The 18,340-nt window shown below is 30.9% G+C and overlaps 2 protein-coding genes across 3 annotated transcripts; one reads left to right on the top strand and one right to left on the bottom strand.

Annotated features, from left to right (window-relative positions):
- The first annotated feature begins 2,032 nt into the window (after positions 1 to 2,032).
- Positions 2,033 to 10,061, top strand: AG (K-box region and MADS-box transcription factor family protein). 2 transcript variants are annotated; one of them, XM_028075466.2, is made up of 9 exons: positions 2,033 to 2,238; positions 2,594 to 2,832; positions 6,626 to 6,707; positions 6,875 to 6,936; positions 7,114 to 7,213; positions 7,358 to 7,399; positions 9,420 to 9,461; positions 9,556 to 9,722; positions 9,824 to 10,061. In XM_028075466.2, exons 2-9 carry the CDS (start codon positions 2,603 to 2,605, stop codon positions 9,825 to 9,827), a joined length of 729 nt encoding a protein of 242 aa, XP_027931267.1. In that variant the 5' UTR covers positions 2,033 to 2,238; positions 2,594 to 2,602; the 3' UTR covers positions 9,828 to 10,061. The 2 variants fall into 2 exon arrangements, with proteins under 2 accessions (XP_027931267.1, XP_085530845.1); XM_085674719.1 differs by lacking the exons at positions 2,033 to 2,238; positions 9,824 to 10,061 and having other exon boundaries at positions 2,585 to 2,832; positions 9,556 to 9,726.
- A 4,455-nt stretch (positions 10,062 to 14,516) lies between these two features.
- Positions 14,517 to 16,901, bottom strand: LOC114187085 (GDSL esterase/lipase At1g29670-like). The gene is made up of 5 exons (XM_028075213.2): positions 16,530 to 16,901; positions 16,109 to 16,233; positions 15,746 to 15,991; positions 15,091 to 15,328; positions 14,517 to 14,899 (listed from the first exon to the last, which is right to left on the bottom strand). Exons 1-5 carry the CDS (start codon positions 16,777 to 16,779, stop codon positions 14,634 to 14,636), a joined length of 1,125 nt encoding a protein of 374 aa, XP_027931014.1. The 5' UTR covers positions 16,780 to 16,901; the 3' UTR covers positions 14,517 to 14,633.
- Positions 16,902 to 18,340: the final 1,439 nt, after the last annotated feature.

The raw sequence follows: 18,340 nt of genomic DNA, 5'->3' as shown, positions 1-18,340 counted from the left end.
TCAATGCCTATGGTAATTTTTTTTTTTTTAAGTTTTGAATTTATACAATGTTGCTTATTTAATAAAGTGGTATGAGTTTTGTTATGTTTTGTAAATATAAATTTTATTTTTTCTAGATAAGCGAGAGGTGATAATTTTACATTAGAAAAATGATGATAAAAAGTAAAAAATTGATTCTTTTTTTTTAAGAGGAAAGTTTGTGATAAAGATGAAAAAAATGCATTTCCGATAACTAAACTTGAAAAATTTTATGAAAATCAAGAATTTAAGACAATCAAAAACAAATATCTAAAGTTCTTAAAGTTACATATAATGAATTTAAAAATTCATTAGAACACGATCCGGGAAAAACGACCTCAAATTTGACAATACCATCACCAAATCAAATTGATGAGGTACGAAAGACTTATCTAAAATGGTATTCATGGTTTGGTATCATGATATAATAGCTAATGATAGTAATACTTTTTTAAATTCTACTATTATGTGTGCTTGTTTTAAGTAGAGGAAATAAAGAGAAAAGATGAAGAGCTTCTTTTTTCTAACTAAAAACAAATTATATATAACAAATTTAATTTGACACCCCTATATTTTTTGTCCAAATTCTGCCACTTTATATAATTATATATAATTATAGCTAGGGTTTTTAGCAATGATTACCTTACTAATTGATTACAACAGTCATTGAATTATGCATAATTATTATATCAGTGACTTTGTTTGGATGGTGTTCCAGTGGACCGTGTCCACATGTAACTTGCCGAAGGGAAATTTTGTTATTTAAACTCAAGAATTAGGATGATACATTATATAAGGTTAAATTGGTTATTTTTTTCCTCTAAATATTTGTCTCTTTTAAGTTTTAATTTATATAGGAACAAATTGTAATTATTATCAAATATACAGGATTTTTTTTTGACAAACTATCACTCTTATAAAAACTAAAAATTATAATTTTTTATGACAACTAAAACGTAAAATGGAAAAACATAAAGTAAATAATTTAACATACACAGACACATTTATGTTATATATATAGAAGGATTTTAAAGAAAACACATGGTAAAATGAGAATATAAGAACAACTAATACTTAATAGTAATCACAAGCTTAAGATTAAAAATAATGGGTAATTGATTTAAAAATCAATTATAAATATCGCCGGTGAGTTAATTTCTAAAACAGTTAAATTATATAAAACTAAAGTGTGAGGATAAAAAGTCATTCTTTTAAAATTAATTTTTAAATATATTTGTGTGTGTTTTACTTTGTAGTTAAGATATATATGATTGAAATTAAAATAAAAAAAATGATATTAGCATTTTTGTATAATTTCATGACAAAGATTTATTCATTTCACATCTCAGGCTCTATCTATTATATTTCAACATAAAAAAATTATAGTAACTCTTTTTTATATAATTTTTTCTGTAAGAATATCTAAGACAACCCCAGAAAACTCAAAATTCTTTAAGGTTGACTTAATGAGTTTGAAAGAAAAAATGAAAAAAAAAATTATAAATTTAACTTCCTCACATACAAAATATTAATGACTAACGTGGATGATAAAAAAAAAACACCGTCGAAATTAAAAGAGTATTAGTATTTATCTGGTTCCAAAAAAAATGAGTGGGATTCAAACTTGTCAACCATCATATGTAAAATTTTGTATTCTTGAATCACCCTCTTGGGTTTTTTCTGTACAGAAAACCTATTTTTCTCTCTTTGACACAGTATAAATTTTTCTTGCATCTTAGCCCAATGTCCTTTTCACCCTATTAATATCGTTATCAGAACTTCGTTTCTCTCTCATATATATGCCCTACTTTCTTCTTGAGTTTTTCTTTTCCTTTTTTCTTTAAAAGTTAACGAAGCTTAATCCAAATTGTTATTCCAGGTCTATCCTTCTTATATGATTCATGGGCAATACACGCCACTAAACCAGTGAGGGTAGAAAAAAAAAAGAAAAGAAAAGGACAAAGAAAAGTAAATAAAATATAAAGATGGCAGATGAGTATAGTTTCTGATGCATAAACCACGATGGATGAAATGTCGTTTTTTCACTTTATAAATACCCAATTCTTTGGCCACTTTGCTTTTATTTTCTGATATCTTCTTCCTCTTCTGCTAAGTAGAAAACAAGAGGGAAAGAAAAAGAAAGAAAAAAAAAAGTTTTCGAGGGCTAGCTCAAAAATCTGTTGTGTCCTTAATTATATTCTCCCTTTGTTTTCTCACCAGGTTAGTTTGGAAAATTTTGAAACATCCTTTGAAATCCATCTTCGGTGCTTCAACTCTTCTGGGTCAATCAATTCTTTTCATTCCAAACCCAGATTCGGCAACACAAGCCCTGCTAGATTGCAGACTTTGTTACTGGCTCAAATCAAAATTTTGAACTAATGATGTAAAAGTTAGGCTGCGCGGTGTAGTGAGATTTCAAGTTTAATTTTCTTTTCATACTCTCCTTAATCAGACAAAACTAGTTGAAAAGACCAGAATTTGTTTGTGATTTTTACTCTTACATATATACATGTAACATATATATGTGGTCCTTATATTGTGAACTGAAATATTGATTGTGCTTCACATGATTCAGGTTGCAAACATGGCTTTTCCAAACCCATCCATGTCATCAGTTTCTCCGCAGAGGAAGATGGGAAGGGGGAAGATTGAGATCAAGCGGATTGAGAACACCACCAATCGCCAAGTCACTTTCTGCAAGCGCAGAAACGGCTTGCTCAAGAAAGCATATGAATTATCTGTGCTTTGTGATGCAGAGGTTGCTCTAATCGTCTTCTCTAGCCGTGGCCGTCTCTATGAATATGCTAATAACAGGTATCTAGCCATGAGTTTTCTTTTCCTCAATTTCTTTTCACATTTTTCTTCTCTTCTCATAACTCCTTTTGAGCCTTTGTTCCCAGTTTTGTGTTGTGAAGTTGATTAGAAATGATCATTTTTGTTTATTTTTGGGGACTTTGCGTTTAGATTTTTGCTTCTGTAAATAGATCTTTTGAAGGATTTGAGCACAAAGAACATAATCATTTTTGTGATGCAGTTGAGATAGAGATTTTCCTCTTTTTATCTCTGTTTCCTGCAACCAAGGATCACTTGTCTTTCTTTACTTCTATTTTGGCCTTTTCCTTCTATGAGCTTTTTTCTGTTCTTTCCCTTCCCCTTTTTTTATATTTTCTTTTCTGGTTATGATAATTTTCCTAGTTTTTGGTCTGTTAGATACATAGATCTGGTGCAATAGATAGAAATAGAAGCACTATGGTTGTAAGTAGCAACAGGTAAGGATTTGGGAAGTTATGCAGGTCTGTGAGATCAGCCACTTCCCCCAACTCCCTCTCCATTCTTGTTAATTTTCTGTTTCCTTTTTCCTCTTTCCCCTTCCATTATTCTCACCTTCTCTCTCTTACACATCTATGGGGCTAAGCTAAGAAGGCCTAAAGCAAAAGCTGTCATGCTTCAATTAGCCCAATCCTTGCATCTCCTTGACACTTCCTTAATAATACGTCAGTTGCACATCAACAAAGCACAGTACAATTTCGAGAGATTTCTCAATATGCCAAATTCAAATTAATTTCCAAGCAAAAAAGTTAACTAATGTTAGGTTTTGATAAAGCCCAACACTGCTTTATATCAGATTATGCAGAAAATCTCTTCTAAACATTTACAACCAAATCACCTCAAAAAAGGTCACACCTAGATTAAGATTTTCCAGTCCAGATACTTGAACCGAGGTTTCCCCAAATCCCACTTCCATCCACGTGCGAGATCTAACCTAGGTCAAACATAACCCTAATTAGGGTTTTATTAGCAATAGCACGATCAGTTTAATAATTACACTTAATCAGGAAAAAAAGTAAGTTGAAACTCTTTTCTTTTCGGTTAATAAAAATTCCTAAGCAGTAAAAATCGGTTTCAAAGTTCAAATCTGTTTGGTTGATCTTCCCCTCCTTTTAGGAAATGAGGTTTGGTGAATCTGGTTAGGGTTTTAAGGACTAGTCTAAGAGTTGTCTTGGTTGAAAGAATCTTTGGTCACGTCACACATGATTTTTCAGTTCTTGACCCTCTGACAAAAGAGTTTATGTCATGATTCCCATTCCGGGCTCTCTTTCCCTCTTCCATCTCAACCCTAAGTTTTATCTTCTATAGTGGAAACACCCCTCTCTGGGAAAATTTTCTTTCTTTCCCTTGTTTCCCTTCTCTCCTATTTATTCAAGGAGTAAAAATTCTTTTACATTGCACAGCGAAAGACAGTGATGAACCAATAAAAGTGACTCAACTGGGCTTATCATAATGTATTTCGCCACTGTTGGTACCCCAGACTGGGATTTGCATTTGCTCAATATCTTGCATACATATATCTATGAAAGTAATTGTCTGAGAAGGAAAAAGAAAAGGGTTTCCAAGCTCAGCGAGGAGAGAGAGAGAGAAAGAGGGAACAAAAATATTAAAGATTGAAGTGAGTGAGGTAAATGGTGGCAGAGACAATGTACGACAATTGAGGTAGCCAATGGGAGAGTTCTGAGTATTTGGCTTCTTCCATGCAATGGGAAGCGTAAAACTATTGCTGCTGCTGCTACAGCAGAAGCTGAATTGGACGGCTGTGATGTTCACAGACTTTCAGACAGAAAAGACTCAATAATTTAATCATATTTTATTCAATTTATTCGCTCTAGATTTATTCTGTTAAAGTTTGTGTTATATATATTGTATATAATATATGAATCTTTTCATATCTGAGTCTAATGTTGGTTCATCGAGGTGGATATTTCAATGGGCTGAGGGTATTAACCATTGTGAAATGGGTTCCCCTCAAGTGGCAGAGAAAAAAATAGCCCTAGAAATAGTTGAACCAATCATATAGTGGGATCCTGTGCCAGCGTGGCAGAGGCAGCCAATCAGTGGCTCGAGGAAATTAAGGTATCAGCAGAAAATGGTTTTCCTATTTTTTCTATGAATATTGAAAGTGACTTTTTTTTCATTATTTTAAGATTTTATTTTTATCACATCTAATCTGAGTTTGACTAGAAGGACAGACCAATGAGATCATTTGACGTTGCTTTTAAAGAGTTGCGTTTAAGGTTGAGTTAACTGAGAGAGTTGGATGATTTGACCCTCAACCAGAGAACTCCTTTCTGGCTAATCTCCAACGTTGTATGCTTAATTTCATATTGAATTGAATACTAAGATAAGATTGACATGACACCTTTCCTTTACTTGCTCCTTTTTTCTATTTCTGTGTCCAAAACAAGCAAATAGGATTAGTCATAGATTTGAAAGATGGAAGGACAGGTTTAATGCTTATGTAAGCATTCATCACTAACCCTCAAAAAATTGTGGAGGATAAACCACAGGGAATGAAATTAATAAGGTGTTACACCTTTAATTTTAAACTATGTCTATAATAGTATTAATTTATAATAATTTCCTTGCTTATCTTCTCACACTAATTTTCAATTAATATTCTCGGGCCAAGTGTCTAATCGCAGCTCAATAACCAAGAAATTACAGTGACTCCAGAAATATTTTTATGATGAATTTTCCAATTCGTTTTGATTGCAATTTTACGTGCTATTGGGTAATTTGAACAATATGCTGTTGCTATACTACACGTACTGACCTCAGGAAACACATCTCTAATTCACTTTACTACTTAATTCTCATGGAAAATTAAAAACACTGAACTCTGAAAAATTAAGGGAATACCTTTAAATTTTCAAATTAAGAGTTTCTCTTAGAAAACAAGGTACTTTTTCTTCTTCTGAGTAAAGAAAAATCTCAACTTTCTCAGTTTTTCTTTTTTCATTCCAATCATATGATTAGTGATAATAAGAGACATTATAACCGGAACCGCACATAATATACCTGATAGTTGATATAAAATTGGGTTACATACACACACGAAACTAGAGTCTCACATTCTAATCAGAGGACTAATGATCTCCCATTTTGTGTGCTGTTTGATTTAGGTTTTATAATTCATCAGCATTGTTTAACCACATATGGAACCTTCACATTTGACAATACATTGCATTTTTAATTTGATTCGCATAAAGTTAGCAATATTGCCCTGAGCTTGCTGTTGAACTAGAGTCTCATACATATAATTAGGTTTCCTCTAACTCTCTCTACCTCAAACATATCAAGGCAACAGGTATTCCCTCCTATGCATATAACTACAGTGAGTATTATGGACAACGACTTTAAACAAGAGAATATTGAAAACAAAGAAAACCTCATCAATTTCCCATCGAGATTGTTGCAAATTCTTAGAATAATCACTCATAATTATGGCTGCAACTCATGTTTGGTCATACATAATAAGCTTTTGGCATATACACTTACGATGATATAAACTTCTAAGAATGTTATTAGTTCAGGAGCCTAGCTTTCGACGATCTTAATAAAATTACAAGACCATAGTGTTTTATTTATTCCACTTGCAACAATAACTCCCTTGCTAAGAATTTATTTATTTATTTTAAATAGCTTCTAATGAATTTAACGATTAATTGCAAAAATTGAGACAGCTTACAAACCCTTTATAGATGTTTATCCGTTTAGCTTGCTAATATACAATGTGATCAATAATATAAACTGATACTATTCATCCTTGCAGTGTCAAAGCAACTATTGAGAGGTACAAAAAAGCATGTTCAGATTCGTCTGGTGCTGGATCTGCTTCTGAGGCTAATGCTCAGGTATTGTTTGTTCCTTGTTACGTATTTTTGAGTGAGAAAAGTTTTGAATCTTTCAATTTGGTAAGTTGCTGTTAGCATCATTTAGAACCTAATTAATTAATGATCGTTGTAATTTATTGTATAAACTGATATTCATAACCATGTGTGATTTCACATATATTTTCCAGTTTTACCAGCAAGAAGCAGATAAACTTCGTGCACAAATAAGTAACCTGCAGAATAACAACAGGCAAGAAGAGTTGTCTTTTTGATGCACTTGGAAAAGAAAATTCTCATTCACATGAATTCACAAAACAAAAGCATGAAGGGTTTCAAATTTTGAAAATAGTAGATTTTGAAAAAGTAAATCAAATCATGCAGATTTTGCAATTGGTATTGATGAAAAGTAAAATTAACTAAATTGTAGGCAAATGATGGGTGAGTCTTTGGGTTCTATGACTGCCAAGGATCTCAAAAACCTGGAGAGTAAACTAGAAAAAGGAATTAGTAGGATTCGTTCAAAAAAGGTATGTCTTGTAATGAACAAGTTCCTTCTATAACTTATGAAAGGATAGATGAGTTATTTGATTTATATTATCTTCTAAACCCTGCATTTTTCTGACGTTGTGCTTCTCTTTTTGCTTGTGCTACTATCCAAACATTAATATCAGAACGAGCTGCTATTTGCTGAAATTGAGTACATGCAGAAGAGGGTAAATATTTATCTTACATTTATGCTTTTGCTTTTCAAAGTTTTATTGGCAATGCATACATATTTGTCTTGTCAGTAACCAGAACTTTACTGATTCTGATTGAATGGTTCTGAAAGGAGAATAATATACTAGTTTAGTATGTGATTATGTTCTAAGTGGCTTAGCATATTTCTATTTATTTAAGTGAACATTCACATTGGATTTCTGTTGTGCTGCGTTCTGTATGTTTGTTTGATAATTCCTTGTGGCGTCTTAGGTTTTTTAAACTTGACCACTCATGGGATTGCAGTTTTTGTGACTTTTAGTTTTCAGTCTCATAAATGAGGACCGAGAAATTTCATCTACAGAGCTTAGGTTAAATGCATACTATTCATCAATCAGTATTTTATACAAGTTTAATTGGTCCATTATAAAAGATATTGAATAATACTGTTGTAATTGCTCCATTTTTAGAAAAATGAAAAAGAACAAACTCATATTGCATAAAGGGGAAAAAGGGAAGGAACAAAATGTGACCTGTGTCAACTAGACATTCATTTGATGTACGAGTTGACTGGAATCTGTTGCGAAGGTTTCTGTAATGATTTTATTCAGATGATTTGATATTTTATAAAGATATTATAACTTAGGAGATAAAATATTCCTTTCTTTAAGCCATTTATAAGACATCAATGTCAGATGTCTTTTACCTCGTGTAAAACTAAAGAAAAAGTAGAAAACATTTTCTTTTGTAACTTTAATCCATAATATGTGGTTCTTAGATTTTTTATTTATTTATTTTTTATTCCTTACCTTTAACATCTCAAATATAATTATAACTATGGCTGTGGTGATTAGGACAATTACAGAAAAAAAAATAATGATATAAAATACATCATGACACAATTACATATATTTTGATCAAACTTCAGTAAGAAAAAAAAATTATTTATAACAAAATATTCTGTGTTGCATTCTCTTGATCCTTAATAAATCAATTTCAATAGGCATACACAGTTCACTACAGACAATTTTGTAACCAAGCATCTAATTTGGTTTAATATAAGTATGGTGAGCAAACAAAAAGTATGGTTTCTTGCATATATGTATTTACCTCACGTCTGCCACCTCTTTTGAATATGATAAGGTACATTGTTCTAATAATATATATATCTCAGATTTATTTTCTCTTATGTTTCCACAATACTGTTGAGAAATTATAAATTCTACAAAAAAAGTAATTACTTATTTAAATATTAATAAGTGTCTTCAGTATTTTGGTTCAAGTTCATTGCATTAATTAGTCAATGGGTGCCTTGGGCATTTATGAGTAGCCTCATCATATCTCCCAGGTCAAAAATTAAATAAATCAATTTTTTTAATAGAGTTTGATGGTTTTAATTTATGGTTTTCTTCCATGAGTCAGTTTAAATAAAAATGTTGAATAGATGTAAAAGAATAAGATTAATTAAGAGGGTAAAATGAATAAAAAAAGTTATAAAACCAGATTATATATCTCAATTTTTTTACATGCTCCTCATTTATTTATTTTTTAACTTAACATACCGGAGTTGATTTCAACTTACAGATATTTACATACTAATCTTATCTTTTCATGAGAAGTTAAGCTAATTAACTCTAAATCTTTCTTCTCCCATCACTTTTCGCTAATTTTTTTTTTTTTTCTGGTGTCATTTGAAAGGTACTTGTTTATTCTGCTTGTATTGTACGAAGAAATAATGATACTATTTTGTTGGAGCTGCGAGAAAGTTTTAAAAAGGGTGTATGCTGGTAGTCTAGTACCCATAACGAACTCAGAAGAGAATGGCCTATTTGCAAAATCAAGTATGAATCCAAGTTTATGTGTCTGACTGAGTCCTGTGTAGTTCCTAGGTTGTTTGAATAGGAGAAATGGAAGGAAAGGGTAAGAATGATTCTGTGACAGCAAACTCAAAATAATAGGATGTTATATATGTTGTGTATTGCCCTAACTAACAACATTCTGGGTTTCAAAGTATGATAACTAAAATGTACACTGCAGGAGATAGACTTGCACAACAACAACCAGCTTCTTAGAGCAAAGGTTTGTTCATATGTTTTTGTGTCCTTTCTCAGATGGTTTGTAAGTGCATGATGATGTGTATAGTTAAGTAGGTTTTTGTTGGGTTATGGTGTAGATAGCTGAAAGTGAGAGGAGCCACAATATGGGTGTGTTGGCTGGAGGCACAAGCTATGAGTCTATGCAGTCTCAGCAGCCATTTGACTCTCGTGGCTACTTCCAAGTCACTGGATTACAACCCAATAATCAGTATGCCCGACAAGATCAGATGTCTCTTCAATTAGTGTAAGATTCATTTCTCCCTTTTCTTGTCTGAATCAATACTTGTTAATACTACCAAATCAATTATTAATGTAGGTTTTTTGTTTCACTTTTAATGTCTGCAGATGAAGTGTTAGTGTCGAGAGTTGAGATGTTGTGGTACTTGTAGTTTGGGTTCTAGTATGATAGGAGATGATGAATGGTAAGGGTAATGTAAGCAGAAGCATGTGTAGGGGATTTAAGCATCCCTCACTACTATATATATATTTCTAGACTTTCTTAAGACTATCCTGTATCTATTGTCAAACGCTCTCTCTCATATATGTTACTATGTCTCCTAACACTATGGAGAACACATCTTCACATCTTTTCCAACCTTTATTCACTTTCTACATCACCATTTTTATTTCTCAACCAAACAACAATATGCAAATAATGCTCCTTAATTATTATATTCCCAGTCAAATTTTTTATCTCCTTTTCTCATTACCTGTAACTGCTTCTTCCCCAGGAATGGAATTCATCCCTGTTTTTTCCATTTCTCCAGGATTGGTTTTGTTTGGGTAAGACCTTGTTCAATCCCACGCTAAAATGAGTTCTCAAGTTTTTATTATTATGAACATTCACAAACATTCCCACAAACGTATTCTAATGAATGTTTGTTTACACGTAAATGATTAAGATTTAATTAAGTCGAATGACATGGCTAGTTTAAGTTTATTTATTCATAATTAGTTGCTATGTATTTTTCTTACACGAAATAAATACCACATTTAAAAGATTTTTTTTTCTTCAACATGAACAATTTTAGGAGTAATATATTATTCCACCTCATTGCTTCTCCGATAACATTTAGCATAATTGTTTACTATCTAAAATGCTATTTTTAATTTAATTTAAATTTTAAAACTTGTTTAAACTATATTTAGTTAAAGATATATTTCTTTTTCAATTGAATTTATAGGAGAAAACACGAAATGACATTAATAGTTTTGAAGTAGAGATATACCTCCCTCTTGTTTTTATAAAATGATATTTATATACATCTCTAATTTTTAAATAGATATTCATATTTATTGTGTTTTGAATAAATGCATTCATCTTCTTTATGTCTTTATTTATTATTTCAAAGGTTTTCTTAAATAACGTTCGTATATTTATAAAGACTATGCATGTAATAAGGAAGGGACTCAAGTTTAATCCTCACAACGCATGAAAACTCGTCAAGTTAGCAACACTTAACAGTATGGCAAATGCAATAGTAATAAATTCAATAAAATAGAAGAAACTCGTCGAAAGACCAAAAATGACATCACACTACTTTGAAAATAGACATTCACCTCTTTTAATTATATTATTAGTAAAAATGACATCACACTAATTTATATTTTTATTACACAATTCAGAAATTAGTCGATATTTTGAATATCTAATATTAAGTCATTCAATTTTTTGTTTGTAAAAAAATTATTTTCATATCATAAAAAGATTACTTTTAAATTGGTATAAATAGAGCCGTCAAAATGGGTTATAACCCGCGAGCTAACCCGGCTCATCACGGGTTCGAGTCGGGTTGAATTGAAAAGAAACTACAAATTTTATTACGGGTTAAAAATGAACCTAACCCATTAAGAATCCGGCTCACTTGGGTTGAACCCGTGATGAGCCGGGTTGGCTCACCAATCCGCCAATAAATTTTAAATATTAAATATATATATATATATATATATATATATATATATATATATATATATATATATATTATATATGTATATATATTATATATTATATATATTATATGTATAATATATATATATATATATATATATATATATATATATTATATATATATATATATATATATATTATATATATAATATTAAAAAAATAAAACTCAAACCTAAATGCTATTTTCTTTAATTTATTATTGTATTTTTTGTTTGTTGTTATCGTCTCGTCTTGAATCCGCTGCTTCTAGACTTTACATTATTTGATTATTCATCATTTTCACGGTTCTAATTTCTATCTCTCATCTTTTTCTTTCACTTTCATTTTATATTTTATTTTGTTTTAAAGTTATGCTACTTGACATTTTTGGTTGTTTGTTTATATAGTTAATGTTTGTGGTGATTACAAAACAAAATGAATTCTAAAACAATAGATGATCAACGTGTTAAGTGTTAATGATAATTTGAATGATTCTTTGCCACCAACCGTATAAGAGATCGATAATGAGGGTACAAATTTTGGTAAAGAAAGTAAGAGATCTAGGGGAACGACTTCTAAGGTTTGGGATCATTTTACAAAAATTGGTATAAAAGAAGGTAAAGAAAAGGCAAAATGAGTATGCTTTTAGTCTTGGTTCTCGTGTGCTAACCAAATATCGTTATTTCATTCTTCTAGAGAATGTTGAGACACTCATTTTAACACAAAATTGGTTACATGGTTTTGAACTAAAAAGTAACATTATTGTTAGTACTGTAAAATTAATTTAATTATTTAATACTTAATCTTTTAATATTATTAGTTAACATTATTTTTTTCTTGTTTTATTGTAGATGGGGATAAAGAAGATGCTTCAAGAGATGAAAATGTTGTGGACTTATCCATTCAAGACTCTAATACTATAGTTTGATAAGTGACAAGAATGTTAGATAGTAATTTATATTTTTGTGATTTTGGTTTATTTTTGGAGTTTAACATAATTTGAGATTTTATTTGGATTGTATTGAAGTTTATTTAAATTTTAATCGGAATTATAATTTAGTTTTCTTGGGATTGAAGAAAAAAAAAATGTGTGTTGTTTTGTTAATTAAGTGAGCTAGTGAGCCAATCCGTTTAACCCGCCAATCTGTGGTGGGTCGGTCAGATTCTAATTTTGTTGGCTCGCTAATAAGTAAGTCGGGTTGGGTTGACCCACTAAGTGGCTAACCCATCATGGGCCGAGCCGGGTTGGATCAGATGACCCGTTTTGACAGTTCTAGGTATAATGGAGATGAATGTTGCTTTATTGAAATATAAAAGAGGTGGTAAGAGTCATTTATTACAAAAATTAAGAATATTAATATCTATTTAAAGCTAAAAGAGATATAAGTGCCATTTTAACAAATATAAATAAATTAACATCTATTTTAAAAGATGAGTGAAATTTAACATGAAAAAAGTATGGAGATAAAAATAAGTATAGAAACAATTTACCTGTTTTATTGATTGTTGTAATTACATAACAAAAATAATTCCAATATTTTATTATTCATTATGATTTTTTTAATAATGAAAATTAGAAAATTAGTTAACGACAATAATCATATAAGAAATAAAAAAAAAAGTAAATAGTAATGGTTATAGATTGTTCAGATACAAAACTATTTTCTAGCGAGAATAATGTAAAAATAATTAGTGCTAATTTTAAAAAAAACGACGTAATTAGCACTTCTATCTATTTATGACGCTTTATTAAACAGTAAGAGGTACTATTCAACAATATGTCGTTATCACAGGCTCACAGGAGTTTTGCTATTCCCACTCGTTTTTCTCTTTTCACTCATTTTTTTTAAATAAGTGAAAAGTCGCTCTTACCCTTGTATTCAATATTTTACCACATCCCTCCCTTCTTTAACAACACGCGTCGTCTATGGTCAATTACTAATTTATTTGAAATATTAATAATAAAATTTGACAAGACTTTAATACATCATTTTATTCTAACATAGGTTAGCAGTTTTATTAACAATTTGAAAAATGAAAAGGGAATTTAAGCAATTTTTTTACTGGACCAAAATCACTTTTCGCAAAATTATAAAGAACAAAAGGGAATTTAAGCAATTTTTTTCTATTAAATTCATCTACACAGTAATAATTGGTGGATTCTAATAGAAAACTTATCACTTCTCACGTTCATGCTTAATACATATACAGTAAATTGTTTTTATAACAATACATGTAATATAAAATTTTAAATAATATATGGCAGTTTTTGTGCTCAATCTACGAGTTCCACCATCAACTCATTAATTCAGTATAACTTGACTTGGTCAATGATTGGTCTAATTCTGATAACACAGACTTTCATTATGCATAACAAGAATGTGTGTTTTCATCATATATGAAATGTACACCCACTAAAACAATTAAAACACATTTTCATTCTGCATATTGTTTAACGTAAATGCACTTTTAACAGGGTGTTATTTGAAAATGAACAACAACAAAAAAGGCTTGTGGTGGAAAGAGAAAATTTTGGGGGTGGAATTAAAAGTTGATACAAAACGGGGAAGACAGTGGAGGTAATGGGCCCCTTCAATTTCTGCAATGAATTCATCATTATCTTAGCCGAAAGCCCATAAAGGAATATGTATGTTTTATTTATTAATTTTTCCAATATATGGTGGTGATTTTTTTTAACCATTATTGTTTCAACCATCCCTCGGACTGTTATGAAACAGAAATTATTCAAAAACATTTACTTATATTTGTTATAAAATGCAAATATATTAAGTAAAGAATAAACATCTAGTGATATTTTTTTATAGTTGTGATAACAACTATATGGACGTTTCTTTTCATCATGCTATGAAACAAAACACTGCATATATGGACGTTTCTTTCAACAATAAAGGGCAAAAAAAAAGTAGGTGGAACTTAGATAAAGGATATACTTACATCTAAATTGGTCCAACCGAATAACAGGAACAAAGGGGCTAACAGAATAAATGTCAGAACTTTAAAGACTTGTCAATAACTTCAAAGGTTTAAGTAGGAAAAAGTAGGATGCTTGAAAACAAAATTTTTAGTTTACTCTATAAATTGGACAAAATCTGAGGCAGAGGATAAGCAATTTACTCACTTGGTTAAATCCACTTTGTCATTCAAATTAAGTAGCAGGACATTCATACATATTCAACTCCTTATGAATGACTACATGATAACCAGAACTTATTCAGTGACACTGAGCTGTGAAGTTGCCCCATTTGGAAACTCCAATACCCTCTTAACTTCCCAGTCAACAAGGTGCTTGATATCCATTGGATAAACGAAGGCTGGATCAATGATAGATTCATAAGCTGGGATTGCATTGAGTAGGTTCCATGCCTCAGTAGGATGGACTTCATCCCAAAACACATAATCACTCCTATTATTGCACGGCTTTTGATCAGGAATACACCCCAATGGGCAGCAAGCAGCATCAGAAACCAAAAACCCTGAGACACATGGACTATATATGGTTATATATTATTCCCATACTTCAAAATAATTCCATATTATTTAGGAATCAAGATCAAGGTAAGAATATACATAGTATTATTATACTGCATGCACCTCAGCCAAAGGCAATACATTGCTTTTAATTTGGATATGTGGATTGAACAATACGCAAAACCAAATTTATTACCATGTGTGTCAAAGGCCTTTGGTGCCGTGTGTATCATGATGAATTTGGAATTAGCAGAGAACCTGTTATTGAATTGATCCACAAGAGTTTTAAGCTCATTATTGAAATCTAGTGCAGCAGCATTCTGCTCTTCAACACAAGATCCATTTGTCCCATGAGAATGCATCACACCTGGAGTGCATCCGAAACGGCCTAACCCATTCAACACGTACTTTCTTGCTCCAAGATCATGTAAAGCCTGTCCATAGAAATCAAATTGCCCAGCTCAATCATCATATCATGCATGGTGTACTTCAACTGAGATGCTACAACTATTATTCCATAAAGTAACTACATCCTCCTATAAACCTTATAGATACTTTGTACGAAAAAAAAGTTCAGTTTCTATGTCTTGTTAGAGTAAAACTTTATACTATCATCCTATAAAAACTAAAGGTAGATAAGACTTTTAAAATTTTACATATTCAATCGGTGGGTGGGACAATTTCTCTATAAAAAAGTATTGAATGAAAAAGTCAAAGCATTTCATGACTTTAGAAACATAAAAACCATTCAATACTTACAATGCAAAAACAAGTATATGATTAGTATGATGATAGGATTTATAATCATTCACATTACAATCATTTGTGAAAAAGAAAACTTCAATGGATACCAGTAAATTCAGAGATAACTCTTCAATTAGAGCTTGTGTATACTGCACAAGGCTATAAATTCGGCTTGTTGGGTAGAACTGAGGATTAAAGTAATTTCCCATGTAATCATTGCTGCCTATGTTCACATAATACAAGCATTTTTCAAGATATTGTCGAGCCAAGTCTGGACTTCCAAATCTGGTAGCAATTTCAGAAACTATGACTCTGTGATTTGCTAACTGTAATCCCAAGCTGATAGAACCGCCCTGCATTGCATTGCGTTAACATAGTAGCATGCATGAGAATTGTTACACAATCACTCCACCGTAAACTAATTGAAGATTTTGAGCAAACTAGAAAGAATTGAGTTCTTTGATTAGTACTGAATGTGATCCGGTTTCATTGCGTATTCCAGCTCCACCTGATGCATAGTTCACACCTTTAAGTATGTCTGAACCACTGGTGTTTGCAAAGGGTGGGATGAAATTCTCAAATCCCAGAAGCTGAGCTGCAATTATAGAACTTTAGTCTGTGACAAACAAATACAGTTTTTATTCTGTTAGTACTACTGAAGAATCGCAGGCTAAACCGAAGGAAGTGCATCATCCCAGCTCAAAATTATACACCCTAAAATTCATGAGATTTGAATTTAAAATTTATGCTTGCAACCTTAAATGCTCAATAGCTAAGGCAAAAAGAGAGACTTTATAGGTCTTCATAAGTGTAAAGAAAAGTTTGTTATTTTTTTTTTTGTTCATTCAAAAACTGAAAACAGCTATGAAAATGTAATGAAACAACCCTTACTGATTATGTCAATTTCTGTTCGGCCATTGGTAAATCTTCCAGTTGGTCCAGCGGGGAAGTCGATGCCATAAGGTCTGTAATTAGATTTTGCAGAGGTTGGAAGATCATTGTTATTTCCACTATCAGATAAAGAGTCCCCAAGGATAAAAAGGCAAGGCACTTGGGACACGCCATGGACACCATGTTGAATGCAGTAAGCAGCTAAGAAAAGAAGAAGCATAACCAACCACACGTTGGGTTCACAAGCCATCCCAAAGCTGAGGAATTGATGAGGAGGAAAAAGTGATTAGGTTATGGTCCAGGAAATGAGGAACATGGACAGAGAACAAGAAAAGTAGGCACGATGGTGGCAGGGTTATCAAGCCCTTCATTATTGGTTAAAAAATGTTAAGTCAACCCTCAACTTCAAACACTCAATTATTGCAACGTTCGTACCTGGGCTTGATTATATAAAATACTGTAATGGATTAAAAAAATTGTATATAATTACTTTTTTATTTTAACTTTTTCTAAAAGATGAGGCTTTTGAATATAAAAAACAAATGTTTAAACTGAATTACTCATCTCAAGAGAGGTTCTAAATAATAAATATTATTTTAACATAAATCCAATAAACTTGTTTCTGCAATACAGATCGACAATCTTTAAAAGTCATAAACAAACTAAGCTAAAAAAAATCAAGAAGAAGATGAACTCTGATGTTGAAGCAACAACAAACATTTGATTATTATAGATGAAACCAAAAACTCAATATATTATTTTTCTAAATAAGCTAGCCCCAATCAACCAACTGAACAGCCCAAACTAAACATCAACTAAGAAAAACTACATATTCAAAAACCCTTTCCCATTCACAAACCAAACAAGAAATCGAGGTCAAGTTGATGCAAAACCCACAATGTTCACATGCTACTTTGCGCGCCTAATCATTTCCTCCACCCTGGCGATCTCCACCGTATCCGAGTCCAACGGAGCGGCCATGTTCCGACACGCCTCATATATGGCGTATTCCGTATCCGACACGTATCGGACATCGACACTCGTACGATATGTCTAATCTGAAAAATATTTTTTTATTTTTAACATGATTTTGATGATTAAAATGAGGAACGAATCTTATTCTATCACTACTTTTTGCATATCGAATATTAAATAGATAGATTGAATTCATTAAATTTTGTGGTAGTTGACAATTTCAAATTTCATATATATATATATATATATATATATATATATATATATATATATATATATATATATATATATATATATATATATATATATATATATATATATATATATATATACTACACGCACCAGATCATCTCCTCCGTCTCGGAAAACTCCACTGCCACCAAAATCCCTTTGGAGCTCACCATTGTCATGGTGGCACGCTACATCCATATGGCCCATAGTGATGATAAACAGAAAAAATCTTCGGAAATAGTTTAGGTGCAAGTGAAAAGTTTAATATCGAATAAAATAAATAAAATTAAATATTATATAGAATTAAATATTTATAAATAAAATATTTATAACCACAATACTTAAGATTTTGATATAAAAAATAATATTAAATATTTTATATACGTATAAGACTTATGATATATATATATATATATATATATATATATATATATATATATATATATATAAAAGTTGATGGGTTTATATTTTATATAATTTAATTATAGTCATAGTTATTGAAAGTGTGCGATTTTATATATATTTATATATATTTTTAATTCATAAATAAATATAAAACTTCGAACGTGTTCATGCATCAAACATTTGTCGGTGCTTAAAAGGTG

This window comes from Vigna unguiculata, chromosome 6, assembly GCF_037176805.1.
Source record: "Vigna unguiculata cultivar grain cowpea cultivar isolate G323 ecotype 2 chromosome 6, ASM3717680v1, whole genome shotgun sequence".
NCBI lineage: Eukaryota > Viridiplantae > Streptophyta > Magnoliopsida > Fabales > Fabaceae > Vigna > Vigna unguiculata.
This window is presented reverse-complemented; position numbering and strand designations above follow the sequence as displayed.